Source organism: Apteryx mantelli, chromosome 4 (assembly GCF_036417845.1).
Source record: "Apteryx mantelli isolate bAptMan1 chromosome 4, bAptMan1.hap1, whole genome shotgun sequence".
In the NCBI taxonomy this organism is placed as follows: domain Eukaryota; kingdom Metazoa; phylum Chordata; class Aves; order Apterygiformes; family Apterygidae; genus Apteryx; species Apteryx mantelli.
In genome coordinates this window covers 9,977,528-9,995,849 of record NC_089981.1, presented here as the reverse complement: position 1 = coordinate 9,995,849, position 18,322 = coordinate 9,977,528, and the positions used below count along the sequence as shown (strand labels likewise).

Below are 18,322 nucleotides of genomic sequence, written 5' to 3'. Positions count from 1 at the left end.
AGGTGAAGGCGATTACTTCTGAGATCATATCTCTTACATCATAGACAGCCAAAGCGCAGACAGCAAAAACCTCACATCTTGTCCTTCCAACTGGGGAATCCAAGTCAGTGAGTGTAATTAGAACCTGGTTACTTTCTCATGTATCCTGAAATATTGGAGCTGAGAAAGATATCTGAGCCATATTACATACTAAGATCAAATTAAAAAAAAAAAAAAGTACTTCTCTTTTTCTTTTTTCTAACTCTTACATTATGTAGGAGGGGATTTACTAGTTGCACTTGTTAAGTATGAAATTTGCGTTTTCCTGGCCTTAGAAATTAGTAGCTGAAAGATCTATTTCCCATCTCTAGTTTCTTTGCTATGAAGGATGGCCATTCATTTTCTTACACCCACTGCTTAATCCTGCCTGCTACAACAGTGGATTTCAACACAGGTGGAGTTGCTTGCTTTCTCAACTGGGAAGTAACATCTGTGTTCACTTTGGAAGTTCTTGTATGATCCAACCATAAGTTGCTATGTAATTGCTTGCAAGCTTTTTTTTTTTTTTTCCCCAATAAGGACTGGATTATTTACCAGATTTGCTTATAGACCCTTGATCTCCAGATGTCTATACACACATATAGAAGCTCCATTGTTAACCAGACGAAAGCCTTTTCAGATCTCCTTCTTTTTCAGAGTGGTGGGTATTACCAAGAGAGGAATAAATCCAAATCTTCTCAACATTTTGGAAAGAGACCATCTCTGTTATACAAAACAGAAATAACAGAGATAAAGTCTGTTTCTATTTAAAAGTAGACTGAAATTTAGCAAAACATCATTTCAGGACAATGTGGAACTAGAAGGTTACAGTCTAGGAATCCTAGAATAGCCTCATTTTCACACGTGTTCTTTGTGGCTTGTATGTCCAATTTATTGATAGAATTGATACAGCAGCAGCAGACTGTAGTGATGTATTCTTCTGTGCAAACAAATTGTAGTTACTTACCTTTGGTTTAATAAAGACATGATAAGTGAAAATGGATATGAATTTAACTCTTTTCATAGTCGTGGAGTTTAAGTGCAGTTGACATCTACTCTGGAATATCATTGTAATCCCATGCAGACAAATGCATTTGAAACCTTATTTTCCCCAGAGATGCTGACCATCCATTTCTGTCTTCACAGGTAACTTTGTATATCCTGCACACCTTCAAAAGTCAGCTCATGAATTCATACGTCCATGTACCTACTAGTCAGACAGTCAGTTTGTTATGAGTGTGAATGGAGCTTGGTTTGGTGCAGGAACGAGCAGAATTAATCAAAGAGTGTTTTCTATCAGGCATTTGTCTAGTAGAATGCCATCAAGTTGACTGGAAACAGTTGGAATCCAACCAGTGGACTTTAATATCCTTTTCTGAATTAAAAAAATATTAGTATCACAGTTATAAATACAGCACTGAAGGAATAGTTGGTTTATTTGTAATAAATCTGGAGTAGCTCTACATGCATATGCCTGCTTATGGAATTCATCTCACCTAGAGATATACCTTTAAGCATGCCTTTGTTTCTGTCTTCCATCTTAGTTTCTTCTCAATAGGGAGGGGGAGGAAAAAAAAGTAACAGGTGTTTTTACAGAATGGTTCATGTGAGTATCTTAGACATCTGCTACATGATGAGATGAGTTATGCCATAGAAGTGCCCATTTTTCCTTCCTTTTCCCTGTTCAGGATGTGTAGAATGATAAGCTCAGGAGGCTGCAGCCAGGGCCTGTCCCTCTGGCCCTGAGCCAGGTGGGCAGAGAAGACCTGGAGATGGTAGCCGAGTTCAACCAAGAGTCCAGATGACCAGGAGAGTTCCTGGTGATGAAGCAGGTGTGAGGTCAAGCTGAGAAGTCAGCCTGCGGGTCAGAGCCAGGATCAGGCCTGGTTAGGGTAACGAGGGACAGAGAGAGTCCAGTGCCTACTGGGCAGGCCCAAAGTGACAAGATAGGTGCAGGGTCAAGCTGGGAAGTCAGCCCACAGGGCAGGGTCCAGAGCAATGGAGTCTGCACGCTGAGCTGAGCTGAGCTGGAGATCAGTGCTCGTCTAGGGTAGCTCAGACAGAAACTGAAGGCCCAGGGTTGAGCTTAAATGGGGCTCCTGGGCCCATGGGCAGGAGGTGCAAGTGGCTGCCTCAGGCGAGGATGATCAGGCCCATTAAGGCCTGTTAGTGCCTTCAGACCCTGGAAACAGTAGTAATTGAAATGCTCACTAGCATATGTAATTTTGATTTCAGAATTCAAAGAACTGGGAAATGTTACTACCTCTTTAAGGTCTGTCAGAGACTATTTCTTCTCTTTCCAGTCTCATTTAGCCTACTTCCCACTAACAACTCTTGAACATTGATACATATGTATTTACCATTATTAGACTGTGACTTAGTGGCATTCATAGTGCTCCAGCTTCACACTGGAACAATCTAGGTAGATAATGTATGTTACAGCTGGTTTGGGATAACACAGACAAGTGATTCCGTTTCAGAATGGCATTTTGGACGAAATCAGTATTGTCCTCGTTGACCAAAGGAAGTAAGCTGCTCACCGCTAGCGGGAACATATGATCATGATCGGTTTTTGCCAGTTGTTCTCCAGAGTGTATCAAGACAAGATTGCTTACCTAATGTGAACAAATATCTGAGCAAAACGGCAGCAGAAAATTACACCACAGTAGCTGAGTTCCTCCTCCTAGATCTAATCAATGAGGCAGAAGCACAGCCCACTCTCATTGTAATGCTTTTAATTATTTACCTGATGACTGTAGTTGGAAATCTGGGCTTGACCGCATTAATAAGGATTATCTCCCCAAACCACCCTCCCAAATAGCTTTTCCTTAGCCATTTGGCAGTCTTAGACCTCTGCTGCTCAGTCATCACCCCCAGGACGGTGGCCAGTCTCTTAGCAGAGAGCAAAGCTGTCTCATTTGGTGGCTGTGCTGCCCAGATGTATTGTTTCTCTACATTTTGCACCAACGAATGTTTCATTCTGGCTGTGATGGCATATGACCAGCTGGAAACCACTGCTATGCAAAGCTGTCATGTCATGAAGCCTCAGCATCCAGCTGTGACTTGGTTCTTACTCTTGTGGGTCTCTAATCTCAATGATACACAGCAGCTGTGCCTTTTGGGTGTCCTTCTGCCATTCCAGCATCACCAGTCACTTCTGTGGTGTGGTACCCCTGATCTGTGGTATCTCCTGCTCTGACATCAGGGTTAACAAGATCATCCTCGCAGCATTTTGCATTTTAGGTGACATCTTCGTCATACTGGAGGTACACATTTCCTACATCTACATCATCTCTGCCATCCTGGGAAGGGGGGACACAAAGCCTTCTCCACCTGTGCATCCTGTGCACTTGATAGTTTTTGCCATATCCTTTGGCACTCCAGCTACACACCCCACAGTTCTGGCTCCTTGCCTGACCAAGACCAGGTGATATCTGTGTTTTATACAATGGTAAGCCCCACAGTCTGCAGCTTGAGGACCAAGGAGGTCCTCAAAATGAGGCACTGAACAGACTGTTACATGGAGAAAATTGTTTGTCAGTCAATAAAACCTCCAAAGGAGTTGGAACAGGTGCTTAAAAAAGTAAAATGATGAGTACAGCTGTTCATGGATGAATTTATTCTGAAATAATTGCTCATTAGGCAACAGAAGTAGGAGAAAAGTGAATGCAGAAGTGAAGAAAGAAATAACTGTAATATTAAAGACTTTTCTGTAATAGCAAGAGCTACAGCTTTACTGTGAGAAAGTACAATTGTGACACTTTTGAAGGTGATTAGTTTCACCTAAGTTTTTACTTTCAAGTTTGATGCCTTGAAGATATCCCAGCTTTGATTTCAACTGTTGTTAACTAGTTCCAGTTCAGCAGTATCGCTTCCGTGTTCTGTTTCCATTCCCTTACCTCATACATCCTTGTAGTCTTTTTTTTCCTGACTCACAGTCAGGCTAAAAATGAGACTGGGATTCATCTAACCTAAGTTTAGAGTTCTGTTAATGAGCTGCTAAAGCATAAACCAAACTTGTAGGCTCTTTCTATAGCTCATGAAGGCAAATAAAAGTCTGTTTGCCTCCATAGTTTGATCACACCTGTCTCTGTCTCCCTTGAAAGGTCTATATTTATATCTATGAATTACAGGAAGAGTGTAGAGTGACCAGCTCAGGTTTATGGAATTATTTCAAGTCCACATTAATGCAGCTTAATGCTGCCCTGAGTTCTGGTTTTGGATCACATTCCATCTGACTCAGGGAGCTGGCTCTCAGAGAACAAAAAGCCACTGGCTTCAGTAGGGAAAGACTTCAGTCTCAGCTGCTTTGGCCATGGAAGTAGCACAGAGAAGGAAACGGAACTTGCTATAACACTGCCTCAACACACAGAGTTATTAGACAAATGGGTGTACGACCATTTTTCCCTATTCTTAGGAAGGACTGCAAGTAAAGGTCCCATAAAAAGCTACACTCCCTCTCACTGGGGGTCATCACTCAGAGCAACCCATTCTGCCCATCCTGAACCACTTAGACCCCTTAATGTGTAAACGTAGTGTCTGAGGAAGAAATATGTTCCACTCTTCCATATCCTTAGCTTTATCATTAAGACTGACAGGTGTTATTAAACAATAAGCAGTCAGTTCCCAGAGCAACTCTGGCAGCATCTAGAAGTACAAATTTTCTGCAAGCAAACATTTTCATGCTTCCTAGAATACCATGGAGGTTTCAGATATTCCTGACTAAACTGTGAGAGAGGACTACAGCAAAGAAAAATAAATAACCCAGACAAGCAATACCTGTTGATCCACTTTTAACCCAGCTATCTCCTGAACACCACGGCTTTCTCATAGTCTAGACGAGAACTCCAGAAGCCATTACATTGCCAGTCTAATGCAGTCTGGAAGAGGACTCAGTCCAATGCAAATACATTGCAGACCTCATGGTGCAGCCCAAAGAGACGAGCTTCCCTCACTCATCATCTTACACACGGCACTGCACATTCATTGTCCCAGGAGTCGCCCCCACTCCACAACACGAGCAGCCACTGTAAGCACAGTCTAACTAAGGCTGCGTTACCTGGGACATTTCTGCCTGCCTAAGCCCCACTGATGGCTTTCCCTGCTAGGGACAGTCAGAGCAGATCACTCTTCAGCTGAGTAACCCAATTCAGCTCTCTGCTCTGAAGGCCAACAGTTTGTCGAACAACCTCTAAGCCCTCGAAGAAGTACAAATAAGCTAGCTTTTCTGGCAGGTAGAGATGTCCTTAAATTCATGCCAGAATCAGGGGAAGGGTCTTTGTTCATATGTCTCAAAGGCTCCTCAGCCTCCCAGAACAGCTTTCTTCATCATCTTATTGTAAAGTAATTTCAATAAGTGTCCAGTGATATTGCAAGAACAGGGAGAGAGGTTAATGGCAAGCTGTTACTAAAGCATGATATCTATGTCAACATCTTCCAATAGACCATTATTTTTCTTTTCTTCAAAAGAGTTAACTATTCAAGGACCTTAGAAGAAAATTATATGTGGGATTAGGTGAAAGTGCAAAGGCAGTGTTAAGGCAGAGGCACCAGAACTCTAAGCAAATCAGCAGCGATTACCTACTTGAAGAATTTTGTATCTGCATTTGAAGAAAAATCTACCCCGATGGATGGACACATAATCTGAGCCTGGATGGTCCACACATGAACAGGTTATCACAGCAAAATATCTGCTCCGCAGATGAGCAGGCTGCTTGAAACTAGATTGTCCATGAGCCAAAGAGGTTATCTAACAAAGGGCACAAGTCCAAGGGTAGATGTGTTATTAGAGACAACAGGAGTCTTCTGTGGAAAAACCAGCTAACTGTGTATCAGGACTGTGCATTTTAATGAGAGGAAGAATTATCAAGTTTGATCATAATTAATAACAGAGGTGGATTCACATTCAGATGGCATACTTAATGCTTAAACTCCACAGAGTTGCACTGCAGCTCTTCAGAGTCAGATAAGCAGAACTGATTCCTCTGATATCTTACACTGTACTGCTATTTACATGAATATGGTCTTATTATTATTAAAAGAATTTGTATTAAAGTTTGCAGTCTAAAGCTTTGTTAAGCTTTGTTTGTGAGTTGATAGGGACAGACATGACGAGGGTTCACTGAATTTGCTAGGACACTTATGTCATCAGTTTCGCTAGTAAAAAGTAGTAAGGGCAGGGAATGAGATGGGCATGTCCTATAATCAATGACAACAAAGACACCCTTAGAGGATGATTCCTTCTGCTTATCACACTTATCTTAAGATGGGATGAATTGTCCTTTGAAGGTGATATTGCTCCCTTTGTCTCTAGGGGGAGCCCAGAATAGATGTTGACTGGACCCCTAACCAAGGGTAGGGGAAATTAATTCACAGAAAGATTCTTCATTACAGTGCAACTGCTGAGACTCCTAATTAAGGCCTGGTGTCTTGCAGGAGATCTAATTTACAGACATTAAACTGCATCAAGAGTCATAAATACACCAAGTACTTCAGTAACACCATTTTTCTGAAGAAAGAATTCCAAAGCGGCAAGCTGAGTGTTGGAATATCACATTTCATATTGAAGTTGTTTCTCAGCGTGTCACTCCACTAATGTTTCACAACACCCAGGCTGCAGGTCAGCTGCAACATATAGGGAAAAGAATGAGCTGTTGCTCCAAAGGCAGTACTGAATTGCATAGTTCTGCAAACATCGAAGCAAAGAACATTTATCTGGGCATTTATCTGGAGCAGGGAGGGGCTCTACTGCAAGTGTGAAGTCGTAAAGTTTTTCTATTTAGATAAATCTTCTGATTTGTTTCAGTAAGATGTCTTTGAAGTGAAGAAGGAAGCTACTCACTCTTACGAAGGTACATGAAATGTTTGTAGCTTTTGAAATAAGAGTTTATTTCTGAGATGAAAAAGATCATTTTCAATCTGCAGATAGAATCATAGAATAATTTAGGTTGGGAAGGATTTCTGGAGGTCATCAAGTCCAACCTCCTCCTCAAAGCAGGTTCAGTCAGATCAGATTGCTCCGGCCCGATCCAGCTGAATTTTAAATGTCAGCACAGATGGAGATTGTACAAATTTGCACCTAATCCAGTGTTTGATCACTCACGTTGGGGCAGGAGAGGGAAATTTCCTCCTTCAGTTTCCCAAGTAGTCCATGGAAGAGAGCAACCTGTTGATAGCAAGCTCATCGAAGCCCTTTTCTGAGAATTAACTGGGCTAGTTGCTGTGCTTTAGGGCAGAAAAGTTGGGTAGGCTGGAGATAAACAACAGCCAGCTATGCAAAGATAACTCAGTGTGTAAAGGCAGTCTGGTCTTTTGTGCATCTAAGCAGGGTAAGCATTTTGCTCACTTAAACTGTGTACCTAACCATTATAGGCTGGTTTTAATCCTGCTGTCTGCTTCTTGAAATGGGCAAGTACTTCTGAAGATATGGCTCAAGCGGGGGAATAAACTGGCTTGGTATTTACAGTATCTACTCTTGCCTTTCTGGATGAAACAGGTCAGTAAGAGAATAGTTTTGTACATATGCAATACCTTGAAGCCTATGCTAGAAACAGACCTCAGCAAGAATTGAAACCTCCATTCAGTCACCCACGTGATAAGAACTCCGCTTTGAGAGCGTCAGCCAGGTTACTGGTAACCTCCAATAGATTAACAATAATTTTTCATGTGAGGTGAAGCTGGTAGAACCTTTACAGGGATGAGCGATTCCCTTCTTGTTCAGGATTCCTTCCCTTTTAGCATGAGATTTTTCACCCTCTAAATGGAAAGTATTTCATTTGGTGACTCTTCCCAATTTATTCCTGAGCAGAAGATGGCCACTTTTCCTTGACAACAGGGATGCAAGCAAATGAGAAATCCTTTCTCAGCCAAACCTGGAGGATCTTGTGGTATCTCCTCCTCTTTGGGAAGATGCAAAGCTGACTTTTCCTGCTGCTGTTGCCATTTAGTGCTTGGCACCTTTCATTCAAGAGAGGAAACTCTTACTTTCTTCTGCCAGGATGTGGATTTGTTATTTGTATGTTTACGAGTTGCAGTCCCAAAGGTCAGGGTGGTGGAGGTCCATGTAATGAAGGCAGGTCTTCGCAAGTTGGCACAGCTGCAGCCTATCCATTATATTCCTATTTCAGCAAGGCTGAACAGGGGCTGCTTTGTCCTGTTAATGGACTTTGTGGCCCATACTGAGCTCTAACTACGCTGCTACCAATGCCCCGGGGAGTTAGCTAGTAGGCAAAAAATGTTTTGGTGGTTGCAATACAGGAAGAATGATGTCTGAACTGTTGTCAAGACCATGTATCTTCAGGAACAAGCGGGCCATTGCCCTTGGAGTGGGCCATTTGGATGATACTGTACACCCAACCGTGGCCACGAGTGAGGGGAGAAGAGTGCTCCATAGATGTCCTCAAGAAAAGCAGACTTTTTTCCTTAAAATAGGCACACTAAAAGAGGGCACACGAAAACCATTGTAGTGCCAGACTAGGACTGGTGTTTCACAGTGCTGCTGCTGCCTTTTGAATAAATTATTTTCTCTTTCTGCGCTTTCTTATCTCACCTGAAAAATAGGAACAGTACTCCCTTGTATCACAAGTCATTTCAATGCATAATTAAAGAAGTCTAGTCAGAAGCTATGATGAAAATGTGCCGTACTTCCTTGTGGCTACTGAGACAATCAATTGTGTGTTGCCAGTTTCCCATTACTTCTAGGTGTTCAACCAGTTTCTTGTCGGGAGATGATATGAGTGTGCTAGCAACATGCCTGAGAGGAATCACTGTGTGGCCATTGAGTTTATCCTCTCTGGACTAACAGAAAGCCAAGAGGTGAAGGTAACCTGCTTTTTTTTAAGCACATTAATAGGGAATCTTGGAAGGATCATGTAGATGAAGCTTGATCCCCCGGCTTCACGCACTGTGTACCTTTCCCTCAGTAACTTGGCTTCTGTGGATTTCTGTTACTCCTCAGCTATCTCCCCGAGGTTGCTGGTGAACTCTTCAGCAGTGAGGAGAGCCACTTCAGTCAGTGCCTGGGTGGCACAGCTATTCACTTGTCTCCTCATGGCTAGTGCTGTGTGTCTCCTGCTGGCAGTAATGGCATATGACTGCATGTGGCTCTCTGTAACCCTCTCCTTTATGCAACTGTCATGTCCTCAAAAGCCTGTACACAGATGGTAATCATCTCCTGTTTCATTGGCTTTGTCCATGCACTTACACAAACTATCTCCACCTTCACATTCTCTTTCTGTGACTTTGGTATTATCGGTCATTATTTCTGTGACATCCCCCTAGGATCCAGCTTTCATGCTCTGACACCTATAGCAAAGAGATGGTACTTCACATTTTTGGTGTGTTTCGTGGCACCTTCACATCTCTGGCAATTCTCATCTCCTCCATCTACCTCATCTCCACCACCCTGAGGATCCACTCCTCCAAGGGCAGATGCAAAGCCTTCTCCACCTCTGCTTCCCATCTGAGAGCTCTCTTCTTCTTTTATGGGAGCACCGTTTTTATGTGCGGTAGCCCAACATCCAGCTACTCATTGGACCGAGATAAATGGGCCCCTCTGTTCTCTACAGTGGTGACTCCAGTGCTGAATCTTATCAGCTACAGCCTAAGGAATAAGGAGGTGAAGGATGCTCTGAGGAGAGTTTTAGGTCATATCAGAGAAACTTCAGCAGACTTGTTAGAAAGAGAACTTTGTTTGGGGAAAATTTATCAAAACCTTGGTACAAAGAGTAGGACTTCCAAGGAAGATTTGATCAGCTTCCAAGGGTAAGATTCAGAAAGGTACTTAATTGTTAGAAGTGATTTTAGGTGGGCTTTTAACTGGTTGTATCTGCAACTTCTATCTTGAAAGACTGTGTTCCTCTGCTGCTGAAAGCTGGAGGAATCCTGACTCTTAACTTGCAAGTTCCAAGCACAAACAGGACTCCTGCCTGAGGAGTGTGTGGCACAGAATTGCAGTTCTCTGTTCTATTAGGAACGTTTGCTCATGTAGGAAAACCACCAGTCCGTCAAGATGAGAAAAAGCTTTCAGAGACATTCAAGAGGAGAAAAGCAATGTGATTTGAATTTATGGCCATTTCTGCTACGTCTTCAGTATTTGAAAGGAGTAGCCTCTTCCAGTGCAACACACAGAACCTGAAGTTCTGCAAAGGAAATCTTGGAGAAGAGACACCCGTGTTTTTGCCCCCCAAACACTAGGGAAAGTAACTGTCCCTCTTCTGTTAAATCTCCCTCTTCTGTCACTCATTACTACCTCCTTTTTCCCCTTCTGCCTGGAAACATGAAAAAACTACAGCAATGCAGAAAAGATTGACTTCTAATTTTGCTACCATTGTGAAGTAACAAGAACTTATTCCTGCTTTTCATCTCCACATATCAGCAATCCACTTGAGGCAACTGAGTGAACCGGTAGTTATTTTAAGGACATTGGACATAATCTGAAAGTTAATCAAGCTGCAGTGTTCTTTCACTTAAAAGAATGCCGAAATAAGATGGTGACTTACCAACTACATGTCTGCCATCAATGTGATTTTGAGAATAAACGACCAATCATTTCTGGGAGATGAGAAAGTTGGGAAAGGCTTTGGAATCCTTTTATCAATTCAACTAAGCTAGCTCTAAGGATAGGTGTTCTAGTGCTAATAGATGTTTCATCCCTTCTGGCTGAGTTTACAAATGCTGTCCCTCAGTTGGCAGAAGGAGTTGAAATCTTTATTGAGCTGAAAGTGACAGAATTAATCTCAGACAGGCGAGAGGTTCCTGCCTCTGCATAAAGTTTACAGTCAAAGGGGGATGGAAAGAGGTCTTGCGGATTCCCTTTGCATTTCACTGCAAGCCTGTTAGGGCTGTTATTTCCCCTGACTTCCTCTCCTTAAAGCTGTGCATAACTATAGCAAAGATTGTGTCCCTGTGATCATCTATGGCACCCTAAAGAAGGATTTTACAAGTCTCTTTCTTTCAAACTGCTGCCAGCATATTTTACAGAGAGGTGATATGACTGCGAAACATCATTATTTCTGCCCAAAGACACACGGCTGGGGAGAAAACTTATCTTCAGTATGTTATAGTCTGAATTTTGATCAAGTAGTGATGATTAAAGGCCATCACTATCTCAGAAGCCGTTTATCTCAGTAACGCTAAAATTAGAATATGCACGGGGTAGTAAAAGCATTTGGACTATATGCACTATTATCCCACTGGCCTGACAGTCCTAAAATGCAGGAAAAAGAATGTGAAAATGTAGCCTTTTGGTCCTTTCTGATTATAAAGTATCATCAGATATGTGAAGTTCACAGTTTTTACACGTATCAATGTTGCGTTGTCCTTATCTTGAACAGAGATGTGAGCTTTTTAAACCAGATTTCTGAGGTGTCCAAAATTGTCTCTTTCAGTGGACTCCCAGCTCAAAGGAAGGAAATAGCTTGAGAAGAAATCACAGGCATCATTTTACTTTACTGTGTATGTTTACAGGTCTCTGGGAGGAGCAATGTACACTACTACTCTTCCAGAAAAAGACAGGGAGGTTGTCAGCAAAGACCTTCCCTGCACAGCAATGAGTCATGTCTGCACGCCGCTCTCTGAGCTGATGTTTAAGATAGTCAAAGCCATCTAGAGCTAAGCATCAGCAGAACCTGCAGCATGTTTAAATCAGGAATCACAATCACAAACCTAAATATGCTTTCTGACAAATATCATCAAAAAGAACAGATTTTCATAAGCCCTGCATTCACCTATCCCTTAGTCTCCACCTCGAGAAACCCAGACAAAATTAGGGAACTTAAAATGTTAAAGAGCTGCTGTCTCTTCAAATCTACAGTTTGCTTTTCTAAGAAAGCCTTCTGATCCACCATCCAGAATCCTGTTCCTCTTCTTCCCTTCCCCAAATCTCCGTTCCAGGAGGAGATTTGGGAAAATCCCTGCCTTGAATCACTTGTCATGACAGCAATGCTAAAGTAAGTCCATTTGCGGTAGAACAGCATTGCCCAGAGTCAGGAGGTCCTAGGGGCATTTGGGGGTTTCCCTGCTGCAAACAGTTGAGGAAAACTCGATGAATCAAGAACAGTACTGTTAAGAATTTTAGGGAAATTTTCAGTGTTCAGCTAGGAATTAGGTTATATCTTATGGAGTATGGAGAGATATTGGATACCTGTATTTCCACTGAGATACCTATTCCTTAGATTTTTATAGTGTAAAGCACCAGACGACTGGCCAAAGTCTCCAGCCTCTAAATAAAGCGGTGAAAAATGTCCCAACGATTAAACTGGATTGTGGCTCCAGCATTGACTATGGTATTTAACCGTGCTTGGATTGCTGCTCTGATAGATTACAAAGCTCAGCTATGACATAAGGTCAAGGCCTTGGAAAGGTGTTAGCAGAGCTCCTTTAAATGAAGCGTTCCCAGAGATACCAGGTTGGCACAGACTGATGAAAATCCTAGTTAATGCCTGGCATCAGGGAACGACCTCTGTGTCCATCAGTGTTCCTGGGAGCCTTGGAAAGCCTAGTACAGTGTATGTCACCCTTCACTGTAAGGCAGACACCTAGTGCAGCATCCTGCTCCTCTCATGCTCCTCTTTTACCATGCAATGAATCTCAGTCCCATCAAAGGTCTCTTGCTGTCTTCAGCAGCTTTCTCAAGTTGAGGCACCTCATGTCAGCACACCAATATATGTGAGATGAAACCTGCTTGTGCTGTGCCATCCTGAAGGATTTGCTTTCTCTTGGAAGCTTAGCACCACCATCACTTTTTTTGTGTGGAAACGTGAGCAGACACCACTCTCCGAAGCTCGCAGGAGCTAGTGGGAAAGCATAACCTCTCAAAATACCTAGTTATTCCTCTTAATGCCAGGAGAAGCCTAGACCTGAGACTTACACAGCTCTAAGGTGTCTAAAGGTAAAAGCCACAATACCACCCCAAAGGCTTGGGTTTGACTGGTGACAATATGCTCACATCCTTTTGACTGACAATTTCCAAAGAAAGATGAGAGCTACATGAAACCTTGAATTTAGTTTCATTTCTACTCTTGTCTGCTGAGAAGATGGTGGAAGGGCGCATATAGATGAAAATGCATGACCCAAGGAACAGAAGTGCAACAGTGATAAGGGAGGTGCAGGTAGAGAGTGCTTTGAGACGCCCTTTGGAAGAGTGTGTCCTCAAAGAGACCAAAATAATGACACAGGACACAACAAGAACAAGCAAAGAGCCCGAGGAAATCAGACCACTATTGGCAACCACGATGCAACCAACCACGTAGGTGTCAGTGCAGGCCAGCTTCAGCAAAGCGTGTACATCACGGAAGTAGTGGTCGATCTCATTGGGCCCACAAAACAATAGCTGAGTGGTCAGCAGGGTCTGCACCAGGGAGTGCACACAGCCTCCCACCCACGAAGCTGCCACCAGCCGGCCACACACATGCTTGGTCATAATGCTTGCGTAATGAAGCGGCTTGCATATAGCAGTGTAACGATCATACGCCATTGCTATGAGGATGAACATCTCCACGCAGGCAAAGAGATGGACCCCAAAGAGCTGTGCTATGCAGCCCACAAAAGAGATAGTCTTCTTTTCAGCAAGAAGGTCATAAATGAGTTTGGGAACTGTGACAGTAGAGTAACTGATATCTACAAAGGACAAGTAGCTCAGGAAGAAGTACATGGGAGAGTCCAGCTGTTGACTGTTCTGTATAGTGATGATGATAAGCAGGTTTCCAAGAATAACAGTGGCATAGAAGACGAAGAAGAATGTGAAGCATACTTTTGCTAATGTATCATCTTGTGTGAGTCCCTGGAAGATAAACTCTGTCACATTGTTTTTGTTCTTCATATACATCACGTAGGCAGGACCTGAAGCACAGAATAAAGCCACCTGTGACGGCATTAGAAGCACAGTGCTATCAGTACACATCCATGTCGATCACTGGTATGTTCAATATCAATGTATTCCCTTTTATGCCTTTTGGGGAAAGTTTCCTTTCAAAGTCAATGCTTCTCTCAAGGAGTGACAGTTGATATCTAACTCAGAATGTATTACTGAAGTGTGTAATAGGGAGGTCCGTTTATTTGCTTGAGGGAGTTGGTGGAAATATCCTCCAGATTCTTATTTCTGATCTTTGCCCCTTTTAAAAAGGAAGACTAGTTACTAGGTTCCCTAAACATTCACTTTTGTTGTGTTGATTTGGAAATGAAAAACTGACTGAGAAGGGTAGTGCATGTTTTGATTTGAGTCTCAACACGTTAGTCATCCCCTAAGGAATTCTGCTCAAGCAGTGAACGTACCTTCTTTTTCAACCCTCTGAGGGAATTCAACAGAACTAGTCCTTGCTATTGCTCTCTGACTCTGGTAGAATGTCCATGCATTTTTGTGCAACCATCAGTGTTCACATCATGACACAAGGCAGCTGGCTAATTAACATCACTTCAACTCTCAGTGTAGATCCTTCTGGAGGAGGTAAAGTGGACACCTACCTCATGTCTGTTTAGCAGAGATGTGCCTTTAGGCACAAATTGTCTTTAAGGCACCCTAAGTGAAATCAGACCATGTTCAAGGGATGCCAGGAAACCTGAAGCAGGAGAGTCATTGTCCTATATGTGCTGTACTGGGCTACATCTTGTGTGGATTGGTTCCAGTTATTGCTCATGAGTTTCTGGGTTGCGACCTCAGTCTCCAAAAGAGCAGGCTTGTATTTCCTCAGACCAATTTTCCTACAGTACGTGGGTGAATACTGGAGATAATCTGCATTAACGATGTGTCAGTAAGGTTTTTGTACACCTCAGCCAAGTTCTGGACTGGGCATGGAAACCCTCATTGAGCTGAAAGTGACAGAATTAATCTCAGACAGGTGAGAGGTTCCTGCCTCTGCATAAAGTTTACAGTCAAAGGGGGATGGAAAGAGGTCTTGCGGATTCCCTTTGCATTTCACTGCAAGCCTGTTAGGGCTGTTATTTCCCCTGAGTTTCTCTCCTTAAAGCTGTGCATAACTATAGCAAAGATTGTGTCCCTATGATCATCTATGGCACCCTAAAGAAGGATTTTACACGTTTCAGGAAAATACAGTCGTTTGGTCCTGCCAGTTGTCACCTTTCTGTTGCTGCAGAGGCTGAAGCTCATGGGCCAATGCGTAGAGGAATAAAATGTTTTTGTTGTTGATGCCTTCCATAAGCTATGGTCCTGCTGTTGCCTGCTAGCATCCAGCAGCCGGAAGAGAAATCAGAAAAATCATGGCATTCTTCCCCAAAACATTAAAAAAAAACCCAAACAGTTTTAAAATTATAAGCCTTAGCTTGAACTGGCCGTGTGCCCTAACCCCTCAGCAGTTTCAGTATGAAGGGGGTCAGTGGGCCCCATCTGTCTTTCTACCTGCCCCACCCCAGGTGAGACAGACCAGCCTCTGAAGGCGCCTGTCCCTCTCTGTTGACAGTGGTGCTGAGCTAGACAACTGTCCTTCATTGCATGAAGAATTTAGACTGCTACAAATAGGTGGGGATGGTCCCACCTTTAGCTGTGTCCACAGAGTGTGAATGCTGGGTGAGGGACATGCTGGCCCAGGCCTGAGGGACACTATCCCTCTAAGCCTTGAGAATCAGGATTTACCCCAGTTCCGTCCTGCTGGCTGCCATCCACATAACCCACCACGGTGAGGAGAAGACACTGAGACGTCCGCAGTGTACTGGTGCATGCCTGTGAAATGGGAACCCACTCTGCCACCCCCTGCATAGAGCAGAGGACATTCGGGGAACCAGAGCATTTGCGACATTGTCCCATGGTTTGGTCTGTAGATCTGCCACTCTCCTGTGCAGGGAACACCTTCCTATCTTGAATCACACTTAAGCCATGTTAAGGTGCAACACAAGTGCAAGCAAGTGTTTATAGGGAACATGAAGTGAAGGAAGAAAAAAGAAAGTGCTTTAGTTACTTTCAGAGTGCATTACACAGATGTCTTTCTCCCTCACACAGCTGATTTGCTCTTTTCCTCCTGGCAAGGTAGGAGTCAGGGTCCCGTGGCTCCTTGTGGCTCCTTTGGCCTTGTGGAGAACCTTAGCTGCTACAACTAACCTCCCTGTGGCAGCTTTGGCTGGCTCTGAGGTGATTTAATCTTCCATCTTCACATTTCTTCTCTTCCTTCCTGCAGTAGTAGCTGCTCCAGCTATTCCCTTGGAATACTTTTTTCTTCCTTTGCCTGGGCCTGTAAATATGCCCTGTTGGGCTAGGAGTTATCCTGCATACAGGAATTATTCCCAAACAACTCTTTATTTTCACTGACACATAAAACTGTGCCCCCCAATGCTTTCTTTGTCCTCAAATGCTTTCTTTGGTGGCGACAATTTCCTACGGTGAGTAATTTATCTTTCACTTGGATCTTTGATTCTCTATTAGTCTAAACAGTAAAATGCAAAATCTGAGGCCGAGATGAAGGGCAGAGGGGATGGCTAGGAAGGAGGGCATTAGGGATAGGTGAACTGCTGCAGAAAGGCAGAGAGTTGCTGCACTGTAATGGGAAGCGGAGAAGCTTCTCCTCATATCATCTGCATCAGCAAGTGACCCAGCCAGCATCTAATATCAGCAGTTTAATTGCTAACCCGTGGATTCAGCATATGACAATGCAGTACTCCTAAGAAGGCATTTACTCCAAAGTAAAGGGGAAGGAAGCCTTTGGCACAGTTGCTTCCAGCAGCAGGTGACCAACAGCCTTGCAGACACCTTGGGCCATTGTTTCCTAGCTGAGTAGATTACAGAGTAGATGGAGTTTGTCTGACGGAAAGTTTACACCTGGGAGAGCTCGGACTAATGGGATGCTCTGCCTGGAACACATTTTAATATTTTTGATAGCATTCATTTCTTTATTTGCTGGTGTCTCAGCAGTGCTTGGAAGCCCCAGTCCTGGGCCTGTGCTATTCAGAAAGAGAACATAAAGGGAATCCCTGCTAGTCACAGAGTTTACAATGCCATTCCAATCAAAACATGAACTTTCAGTGTCTTCCTAATTACTGCAACAGCTAAAACCAAGCTTTTCTTCAAAAGGGAGCTTTCAGTAAATTTTCCAAAATGGAATTATAGTGAGAGAGACTTGATTTTCTCAGCTCCTGAGAAAATGTTACCACAGTTCTACACCTCACCCTTTTCACTCCAGACTTTTCTATTCCACAGTTTTCTCATGGCACTTTTCACCTCCTCATTTCTCAGCGTGTAGATGAGTGGGTTCAGCATGGGCGTGATGACATTGTAAAACACAGCTAACCTCTTCTCCTCCGAGAGATTGCTGGATGGGCGTATGTAGATGAATGTGCATGGCCCAAAGAAGAGAATCACCACAGTAATGTGGGACCCACAGGTGGAGAGGGCTTTGTACCGCCCTTCGGATGTTCGCCTCTTCAAGGAAAACAAAATGACAATGTAGGACGTGACCAGGATGATGAAAGAGACCAAAGAAATCATTCCACCATTGGCAACGACAATGATGCCCGCAACATAGGTGTCGGCACAGGCCAGTTGTAGTAGGGGATGGACATCACAGAAGTAGAGGTCAATTTTGTTGGGACCGCAAAAAGGGAGGCTAACGGTTACGAGGGTCTGCACCAGGGAGTGCACAAAGCCCCCCACCCATGAACCCATCACCATCCAGCCACACACACGCCTGGTCATGAGGGTGGTGTAGTGCAGGGGTCTGCATATGGCAAAGTAGCGATCATAGGCCATCACTGTGAGGATGAAGACCTCAGCGCCGCCGAAGAAATGTACGCCAAAAAGCTGTGCCATGCAACCCCCAAAGGAAATGGTTTTCTTCTCAACAAGGAAGTCAGCAATCATTTTGGGAGCTGTGACAGAAGAGAGGCAAATATCTGCAATGGACAGGTGGCAGAGAAAGAAATACATGGGGGAGTTCAGACGTTGACTGCTAATTACAGTGACAACGATGAGCAGATTTCCTGCCACAGTAACAATATAGAAGAACAAAAACACCACAAAACATATTTTCTGCACCCCTTGGTTCTTTGAAAGGCCCAGAAGAATGAATTCCTTCACACAGCTTACATTCTCCATGTTGATCAGTCAGGTGCCAATATGCAATATACAGCTTATACCCCTGGGAAAACAAAGACAGACACATGATTCATCAGCATTTTTTCATTATTAATAATGAGTTCTATATCAGAAGTGGATAAAAGCAAGAAAGATATAGCATTAGTATTAAGCTTATGAAGTGTTTAGTTTCTGTCATGTATTTTTTTTTTCACAGCTATTTAATTCTCCACATTACAAAGCTTCTGCCATGGCTTTGGTGGCACGGAGATAGGTGCACTCTGTGATATG

General features: G+C 43.4%; 1 protein-coding gene across 1 annotated transcript; it reads right to left on the bottom strand.

The window, feature by feature from the left end:
• Window positions 1-17,134: 17,134 nt before the first annotated feature.
• On the bottom strand, window positions 17,135-18,052 carry LOC136991908 (olfactory receptor 4S2-like; the record flags this gene model as incomplete). Its single annotated transcript, XM_067295403.1, has 1 exon — window positions 17,135-18,052. A coding segment is annotated over exon 1 (918 nt), but the record flags the coding sequence as incomplete, so codon positions are not given.
• Between the last annotated feature and the right edge of the window lie 270 nt (window positions 18,053-18,322).